This window comes from Chlorocebus sabaeus, chromosome 7 (genome assembly GCF_047675955.1).
Source record: "Chlorocebus sabaeus isolate Y175 chromosome 7, mChlSab1.0.hap1, whole genome shotgun sequence".
In the NCBI taxonomy this organism is placed as follows: domain Eukaryota; kingdom Metazoa; phylum Chordata; class Mammalia; order Primates; family Cercopithecidae; genus Chlorocebus; species Chlorocebus sabaeus.
This window is the reverse complement of record NC_132910.1, coordinates 21,074,153-21,084,380: the sequence shown is the minus strand read 5'-3', so window position 1 is coordinate 21,084,380 and position 10,228 is coordinate 21,074,153. Positions and strand designations below refer to the sequence as shown.

Here is a 10,228-nt window from a genome sequence, read left to right as displayed (position 1 = left end):
AAATTACTTACTTCTTAACCATTTGGAGTGTATCTCAATCATCTGTGTAGCATTTCACTGTTGACTTCAGTTGCTTCCTCTAGCAATGCAGGGTATCAAGGAGAAGGGATGGACTCTGTACTCTCTTCTTCTTGATACTGTGAGTTTTTTTTTCCTATGTCCTTTCGCTATATCAGTCCCTGTAAAAGAAAGGATCCTTGAATTTTGTTTTGTACAATTTCTTTTCTCACTTGATACTCTTTCCCTAGAGACGTTCACTTACTCCTTTGAGGGGAGAAATTACCTTTAAAAATTATACTCATGATTATTTCTTGAGTATCACATTTAATTTAAAACATCTTCTGGACACCTTCAAATTTATCATGTATGAGATTTTACTCAGTGTTTCATTTCTAATTTCAGCCGAATTCATATCTTGATTTATAACATGGCTAACTTTTCAGTCACTCAGGAATAATATATTAATTCATTTCCCCAATTTTTCACATTTCTCATATTTTAATGAGAAGTTTGTCTTTCTATTGCCTAAGATGCCCAGGACCATTTCCCCACTTGAGATCATCATAATGTCTGTCTTAGGCTATGTAATAACATCACATAACAACTTCCTTTACTAGGTTACCTGAGTTACTGTCATAAAGTTATGGAATCCAAGAAATTTTGCAATCCATTTTTCTTTCAAATATCTAATATATTTGCTTCCAGTGAATTATGTCACAGTGCATGTCTGACATGCACAGTCATCCATGATCTGATGACTCTGCAACTGTAACTTGTATTGTATGCTCTCTGAATATCCTCAAACTTGGTATATTGCTCTTTCAGTTCCTGTGTTTTCTTCAGCCAAAATACCTATCCCCATTTAATCATCTCTCAATATTCTACTCATTCTCTAAGGCTCAACTAAAAGAGCAGTTCCTTAATGGCAAGCTCCCCTGCCACACTCAGCACAGAGGCCCTCCTTTTCCAATTCAGGCATAATTAAATTCTACATATTTCCACCAAATGCTACATTGATAGAAAAATTTTATTTTAAAAATCAGGGGGTTAAAACATGGGCTCTGGGACTCACATGTGATCAACCAGAATCACATGTAGTCAGACAATCTGGGTCCAAATGATACCTTTGCCATTAACAATATAGTTTTGAGCAAGTTACTTAATCTTTTGGCATCTCTGTTTTCTCAACCTAAGTATGGAGAGGAGAGCTACCTCATGATGTTCTTGTGAAGATTATACAAGATAATGTCTTTGCTTAGTGCTTGGCAAAGGGTTAGAACTAAGTAAAAAATAACCATCATTAATATTATCATAATTATGCTTGACATGAAAAGAGATAATCAATATTAAAAGCTAAATAAAACTCCGTGATACTTTGCAAAATTTTTATTATAGATTTACTGAAGATTTTGCCTTTACTAGCCACCCAGATTCCTTCTTTGAGTTGTTTCATTACAGAGGAAAGTTTATTTATCTTGTGTATAAAATATTTGTTTTAACTAAATAATTTATATATTTTTTTCCGAATCAAGTGGCCCTGGGAGAAAAACAGTTTGCCTCAAATAACAGTTTGCCATCATGGGCTTGTTAACTTGTCAGTTTCTTCATTTCAACGTAAAGCCCTGACAACTGCACAGGTTCACATGAAACTGTGGCCTTTGTGAAGCCCTGTGTATCTCTAGCGTTCACACACAATTTTCCCATAACTGAAATCTCAAGGCCCCACTAAGCCCTAAAGAGACCTAATTATGTCCATAATAACTTGGGGACAGGGCCAGAGGGTCACTGTCCTCCAGTCATTGTCTGTTGTTATTGAACAGTTGCATTTCCTGGGCAGGTTTCCTTTATCAACTTGTGAATTGTTCCCTTGTTACAATGATCCCCAGAATTTGTGGGGACATATAACAGGAAGAAATCATTTTCTAATCATGTGGACTTCTTGGAATTAAAGCTCACTGTTGATCTTATTTCAAACCACAAAATTAACATGTCGTTAAATATTGTATATAAATAGCCACAGAAGCTGATAGACCATCATCTGTCCAGCACTACCTTCACTTCTCTTCAATCTTGGAAAAACGGTAAGAATTTTAGATACGGATTTGTTGTATCTTCTCCTAACCACGTATTTCAAAGTAGCTTGAGCTATAGAAAGAACATAGTTGCTTAAAATATAGTGTTTGAAATAAAAGTATTTAAGGTAGTACTGAAATTATTTTTAACACTTAGGCTAAAAAAGATAGAAGTGCCCAGAAGAATTTGGTAAAAAAATTGCAATGACATATAGCCTTCATTAGTTTAAGAAAATGTAATAACTAATTTTATGCATATGTATATTTAGTATGAGGCTAGTTCGTAGTTAATATTAAAAGGAGATTCATTTTTGAATTAATCTTCCAATTTGATTTAGTATATCACAGTCATAAAAAGAAATATACTTAAATTACAGTGTGGGTAGATAAATAATTACTGGAAAAGCTTTGTCCAACAGGTAGTTTACAGCAGTAGCATACTGAGTCAAGAAATAGAGGGAATGGTTTGGGGGCATTTACTACTTTAAATGTTTATAAACAATGTTTTTAGAAGAGTTTACTCATCAAACTTGTCTAGAGCCTCAAATTTCCCAGTTTATTATCTACTTTGTAATATTTCAGAACAATATTAAAATGAGACAGAAATACAGAATTAAGTTAAAAAGAAACAATGTGGTTTACTTTGTAAGAAAATTCTTAATGGGGTAGAGAAGACTTGGAAACCATAAACAAAGATAATAGATGATATAAAAGAAAAAGCTTAGAGCGTACCAGTCGATAAAGAAACTCTGACTTAAAAATTAGTATATAGTATATTTATAGTATATAAATTAGTATAAAAATTAGTGTAATTGGTATTAGTATATATTAGTATATTTGTATATAAAATTAGTATCGTAATTATATATTAGCATATAAAATTAGTATATATAGTAGATTAGTAATAAAACTAATAAAGTTTATAAGTAGATTACTTATAAAATATAGAAAATGCTGTGGGATCTTCCCTAAGTGTAATTATATATAAAATAAAGTGCTATATTCTTTTTCTGAACCCTGACATAAAAAATTTGGAAACTTATGGAGGTCTTAGGCAAAGTAAAATTAATAAAAAATTATTTAGCATTCATAAAAAATCTAGAAAAAAATGTGTTTTCCATAATAGAGAGAATTATGTTTAACCTTCAAATATTGAAAAGAACATTTTTCAAATAAATTAGAGACTTTTTTCATGAAGTATTTTTAGTTCAAAAATTGAGTTCAAAAATTGAGTTTCAAAATCTGAACATGAAGATTTGAGTGTCAAGTAATATTGTGGCATCAACATTATTTTGGAATAAAAAAATATAAGAACACATAACAAGGAGATGATTTCGTATATTTTGGTCACAAATGTTAACATATATTTCACAAAAAGAGGTAGTCCCAAGCTGGACAGTAGGCAAGAGGTTCTGACCCCTTGGCAGATCATCAAGAGACCCTTGTGTACATTTTAATACAGAGAAGAGAAGAAGCCTAGTGTATAATCTCTAAAGTCGTGGGGCATAAAGGAGAACAGATATTAGCTATGTGGGGAAGATGGATATAAACAGAGAAGAAACAAACTTTATAGTACAACAATTCTCTGGATAGTGACACAAATAAGGAAAGTGTTAAAATGAAAATCTCAGTCTTATTGGAAATGAGGAGAAATAATTAAACTAAAATATTCATGGTAACCGTTTAGTGAAAAAAAAAGATAAAAATAAAATGTGACTTTTTTGTACACATTTTCTTGATTAGTCTCTTCCAGTAGAACTGAGGCTCCATCAGGGAGTAATATCGAGACTATAATATTTTGCTCATTGCTGCAGTCCTGGTACCTAGACAGTGTCTGGCAAGAACCGATTCTAAGGAAATATTTTTAAATCAATGAATAAATCTTTCCATATATATTTATAACTTCTTTATGCCTTTTGAAAAATTCAATACTGCAAATGGGACGTTTTTAAAAGTGGGGATGAGTTGTTAGCTGAAAAATCTGAATAGTTGGCAATGAAGTTTGGAATTTGATAAATGAGAATAGCAAGACAGAATAGATTTTGACCTCAGTCATATGATATAACTTCTATTTAGTATTTATTCTATTTATTTTCTAAAATGCAGACATTTTTGTTACACATTATCTCTCTTTTTTATAAAAAGTAACCTTACCTAACTAAATAAGAAAATACATCCAATTGACCAGTCTATCACTATTCCATTTTTTCTCCATTCACAGGACTTAGTAGCCATGAAGGTCATCATTCTCGCCTGCCTGGTGGCTCTTGCTCTTGCAAGGGAGGTATGTGCACAAGAAAAAATTCCTAAAAATCAAGAAATAGTGGACTATATGCTATGTGTAGAGAATAACATCACCAACATTTTTTACTATATAATAAAGAAGAATTTCATGAAAATTATCTTGACTTCTATCAAAATCATTTATATTTACCCACTGTCTCAACAGTTTCCTATAGTGCTCCAAATGCTTCCTACACCAATGTGCTGCTAGTCACTAAAGAAAAAGCAAACAAATCAATAAGTAATAAAAAAATCATAAAAATGGCAATAAATATATGCATAAATAACAACTCCACAGATGCTCAACCTAGATAAACATATCTTATTCCAGTCATAAAATGTATATATATCTTATAGCCTAGGGCACTGGGTCCAAGTCTGTCTATACAAAGACATCCATAGGATGAAGTACAGACACAATCATAATCCTAATCATACATTCATAATAATATAATAAAAATATTTAATACAAATTAAAGTGACTCTTAACCATCAAAAACTGTCTTTAATAAGTGTAAGATAAAAGTATATTAATAAAAATTACTAAATGTAAAAGACATTAAAGCAGTTACCTTTCAAACCTCAAAAGTCATATAACATTTTTAATTTGTCAAATTTGTGAAAGAGATAGATCTGCATAAATGATGTAAAAATTAAGTAGGATACATGTTTAACAATGTGTTGGCTGTAGAAACTGAATTTTTAAACATCTTTTCAGAAGGAACAATCCAGTGCATCGTTTGAGGTAAGATTTTTTTTTTTAGAGAAAATTTATGAACCATAAAATAGTAAAATTCTCTAATGATCTAGAAGATGCAACTGGTTGTCATTTTTTTTTTTTTTTTTTTTTTTCCACAGACTGTAGAAAATCTTTCAAGCAGTGAGGTAAGTTAACATTCTGCCCAATTTTAGAAGAGTAAAATCCTGTGCTATTTTTCTATGGTGTTACATCATGGCAGTTAAGCTAATGCCGCTATGTCAATGACATATAAGTTCTAGTATACATTTCCTTTATATATGTTTAAGGACAATAAGTATCTGGAAAATACAACATTCTAGAACTTTCTAAATTGGCTTGCTACTTGAAATTGTGTTATGTTGCTTCCTCTTTTTTTTTTTTTCTTTTTTAATGAACCATACAGTCCTGTTTTCTGCCTTGAACTCTCTTTACTCTGAACTCATTCACTTTGAGCATATATTGAGGATCTTCTATGGGTCAGACATCGACCAGGAGCTGTGGTACAAACTGAAAAGATAGAGATGCAAGTGACAGTTAAGAGCTTGCTAAGCAGTAGGTAAGCAGATATGCAAAAGGACACATTTTATAATTACAATAGCCACTTTAGTAAATAAGTGAGATTTAGTGTAGTCCTAAATCTACCTGAGAGAGTCAGGTAGATATTTATTCTTACATCTCTCTTCTTGGGTGTGTGATCGCTTGATAAGTAAATGGTACCTCAATAGACTCTGTTTCTTCAGGAAGGTTATATGATCCTTAAGGGAAATGTTTAACTCTTCTGATTCATTTGAAGTGATCATAATGTATCAATTGTTATTAGAATATATTTTCAAAGAGTATTTCCTTTTTTAAAAAACCAGATGGGGTTTTAGAGATCATTTGTTGTCAGGGGATGAGCATGGTGGTGGAGAGAAATTAGCAACTATTAATTGCTTTTTTTGTGCCATGGCCTTCTTGACTGCATTCATCTGACTTTCTTTTATACAACAAGCTTATATAGAACAATTTAATATATAAGCTTTAATGATTATACAAAGTTATTAATGCTATTATCAAACAATTAATGCCTTTATTTCCTGATTTATATTGCAACGTAAGAATTGTTAAAACTAAATCTAATTTTATTTTATATTTTTCTGTAGGAATCTATTACACAATACAAGGTAAATTTTCACATTTAAAATGTACATATTTTCAAAATTTCCTCTAATTTTTACAGATGGTAACATATTTTTATATATGATTTATTTTTAGCAGACAGTTGAGAAGGTTAAACATGAGGACCAGCAGCAAAGAGAGGTAATTTGTTAACGATAAGTATATTTCTAAAATTATCATAAAGTATAATACATACAAAAATATTTATAATGTATATGTTGATTCTAAAGAATGATAATAAAATAAATGCCATATACCCACGAACCACTGTAAAAAAAATTAAACATTGATAAAGTCAATATATTTTCTAGGATATGCTTGCATTTTTAAACTCATAATTAATTTCTGGAATATAGACTAAATACATAATGATATTACTAATGGTATATCTGTTTTCAACAAGTGCACATTGGTGGGAACATTTCCAGGTTGGGAACTATGATCCTCTTATTTTCAAGGTGGATATGGTAATGAAACGGAGTATACAGCTGGTAAAAACAAAACAAAACAAAACAAAACAAAAAAAAAACCTATGTAGAATTTGTGCCATACTGCCTTCATTCCCGTATGGACAACACAAAATCCTGTATTTCATTAAATTACATTTATGGTGATATGTTTACCTAATCATAATTTTTAGTTGCTTTGTGTATCAATGAATTGTTTGGTGTCACATAAAATATTTTTAAAATCAATTTTAAACAAAAAAATCAATGTCTCTTGAAAGACTCAAGAGACTATCTTCTCCCAAGGGAAGGAACGCAAGAATTTGGCTGGTGTTAAATCACTTCCTGAGATAAGCCACAAATTAAGATTGATTTTCTTTTTCATCAAACCAAAACAAAACAAAAACGAACCTTGGAATTGTCCCTCTAAGTCTTTTTAAACTGACCTCTTTTCACTGTGTGAAAACAATTTGGTCTATTATTGGCACAACTGTGTTGAAAAGTAAATTCTCTCTGAAGACCAAAGTGTACAGGTACAGCTATACAGGCAATTCAGGAAAAGGTTAAAAGAATGTTTCTGAAATATCCAAACATTGATTTCACTTTGACCTGTGTAGTTACCCATGAAGTGAGTGGATTAAAATCTTTCAACAAACATTTTACTCATTTTTTTTTCACATGACTCAAGATAATTTCTTAACAAAATAAGTGAAATATTTTTTTCCTCTCTTTCTACTCATTTATCATTGCCTAAAAGAGAGAAATGAATTCATTATGAATGGCAATTATAGCTGAATCAAGGACTCAAAGATTCTTTTTCCTTCTTTCCAGGACGAACGCCAGGATAAAATCGACCCCTCTTTCCAGCCACAGCCTCTGATCTATCCATTCGTTGAGCCTATCCCCTATGGTTTTCTTCCACAAAACATTCTGCCTCTTGCTCAGCCTGCTGTGGTGCTGCCTGTCCCTCAACCTGAAATAATGGAAGTCCCTAAAGCTAAAGACACTATTTACACTAAAGGCAGAGTGATGCCCGTCCATAAATCTCCAACGATGCCCTTTTTTGAGCCTCAAATCCCAAAACTCACTGATCTTGAAAATCTGCATCTTCCTCTGCCTCTGCTCCAGCCCTTGATGCACCAGGTCCCTCAGCCTATTCCTCAGACTCTTGCGCTTCCCCCTCAGCCCCTGTGGTCTGTTCCTCAGCCCAAAGTCCTGCCTATCCCCCAGCAAGTGGTGCCCTACCCTCAGAGAGCTGTGCCTGTTCAAGCCCTTCTGCTCAGCCAAGAACTTCTACTTGATCCCACCCGCCAGATCTACCCTGTGACTCAGCCACTTGCCCCAGTTCATAACCCCATTAGGGTAAGTCTAAATTTACTGACTTTGCTGTTTCATTCAAGATGTATATGTGATGGTAAACTAAAAGAATAATGGTGAGGATATGAATAAAATAAAGCAGTTTAGATAAGTGATTCTTAATGCTTACCTATACAATAGAATCACCTGGAGAACTTTTCCCCACAAATCCCAATGCCTATGCGTACCCAGAGATTCTAATATAATTGTTCTGGTTTTTTGTGTAGAGGAAACTGAGTGGAGAAAAAAGCTATTGCTTGAATTCTGATTTAATTAGTCTGTTGAGAATTCTGTTTTAGATAAAGTAATTAAGGCTTACAAAAGCCAGAATTAAATTTAATAGTATGCTTGAATTTGGAATAAAAAAGCTAAAAAATGTTCCATCATTTTCCTTGTGTACATCTATTTTACACAAGCCTTAGTTCACATCTTTTTTTTGCTCTAAGTATTTATGAAGGCAAAAGACTGAGATGCTTATTTCACTACTTATGACATTCTTAAGGCAAGTTTTCCTACTAAGAGGTTAATTATTTATTTATTTATTTGTATTTCTTTATTTTTAAGGTCTAAGAGGATTTCAAAATTAATTTTCCCTCCTCATTTTTGGTAAGTTTTGGGAGTTTGGAGACAAAATTGATCATTTTTATACATGATGTCTTTTCACATTTAATTCTAGAGAAGACTAATATAGTGAAAATTTCATACATATAAGAATTTTTTTTATTAATTATCAACTTAATGGTTGACTATCATTTACTGACCTGAAACTATCTATCTTTTGCATTTGAAATAACTTTAATTTTATTTATGTACTATTGACAGATTTGACTGACTTGCTTTCAAGGGCCCATATACTTACATTTGATTATCACTATTTTTAGGAAAAACAGAATATCTTTTTTATTTTACTTTTATGGAAATACATTTGAGCCTTTGTCAAAAGCCTGTTTGCATTTTTATTTCTAACCTAACCTTCATAAAATTCGTATTTATTTTACTTAAAATTATCTTTTAATCATGAGTTCTAATTATTCCAAATGTAAACGTTAAAAAGAGGAGAGAATAGTATTGCAATTCTAAGATGTAAAGCCTTTTGTGATTATGAAAGACTAGACATTTCACTGAAGCAATTTCAAGTTCGCTAATATTTGGTTATATGCAAACTTAATATGCTTCCAAGCCACAACAGAATGTGTTTGTAATACAATTTATTTTGTGAATTAGTCACACCAAAGTTAGAAGTGAAGAGAGGTGAATATTTACATGTTATAACATAACTAATTGTATATTTGCTCTCTATTCCACAGAATTGACTGAGACTGGAAATATGATGCCTTTTTCACTTTTGTATCATGTTACCCCTAATTAAGTATGTTTGAATGAGTTTATATGGAAAAAAACTTTATTCCTTTATTTATTTATATATTATATGTCATTCATTTAATTGAAATTTGACTCATGAACTATTTACATTTTCCAAATTTTAATTCAACTAGTACCACAGAAGTTCAATATTCATTCGGAAATGCTACAAACATGTCAAACATACGTATACAAATTGTTTCTGGAATTGTGCTTATTATTCTTGAAGAATCTATTTCCTTTCCAGTCATTTCAATAAATTATCCTTAAGCATATTTAAGTTGTTCTTTTCTTTAAACCTAATCGACCTCATTAAAGTTACCTTTGATTTATTATTGATGTTCAAAGTAATCCTGGAAGAATGCATCGAAATTGAATAGAATGTTTTGAGTTGAATATTAAAAGATATCAAACAATGGAGGAAAAGAAAGGATGCTTTTATACTCCATTTGCTATAGAAAGTTTTGGTTTATGCCTATTTTCCCAGTGTCATTATTATAGCTATGCCTTTCACTTTCAAAATGATCCAGCATTGGATGTTAAATTTTGTGGTGACCCGGGGAAAAAGTTTTAAACGTGAAACCTGAAGCACAACTCGCCACAGGGTAGCTACATGATGCTGTAAGAGCTTTAATTCCCACATGGATAAAATACTGCAAAGAATTTTACTGAAGATTTGATCACATATTAGTAACATGATTAGTGTACTGTATAGTACATGATAGATGATCCCTATTGCTCCACATTGCTGATATTGCTTACACCACAGCACCAAAGCATTCTAACAAATCAAAGTGAACTGGGTTAATATG

At 31.7% G+C, this 10,228-nt stretch overlaps 1 protein-coding gene across 3 annotated transcripts; it reads left to right on the top strand.

Annotated features, from left to right (window-relative positions):
• The first annotated feature begins 2,033 nt into the window (after positions 1-2,033).
• Positions 2,034-9,691, top strand: CSN2 (casein beta). Of its 3 annotated transcripts, none has more exons than XM_037994729.2 (8): positions 2,034-2,081; positions 4,294-4,356; positions 5,214-5,240; positions 6,237-6,257; positions 6,352-6,393; positions 7,530-8,060; positions 8,619-8,660; positions 9,362-9,691. In XM_037994729.2, the coding sequence occupies exons 2-7, from the start codon at positions 4,306-4,308 to the stop codon at positions 8,622-8,624; spliced, it is 678 nt and encodes a 225-aa protein (XP_037850657.1). In that variant the 5' UTR covers positions 2,034-2,081; positions 4,294-4,305; the 3' UTR covers positions 8,625-8,660; positions 9,362-9,691. The 3 variants fall into 3 exon arrangements, with proteins under 3 accessions (XP_037850657.1, XP_037850656.1, XP_037850658.1); XM_037994728.2 differs by having other exon boundaries at positions 6,349-6,393; XM_037994730.2 differs by lacking the exon at positions 6,352-6,393.
• Positions 9,692-10,228: the final 537 nt, after the last annotated feature.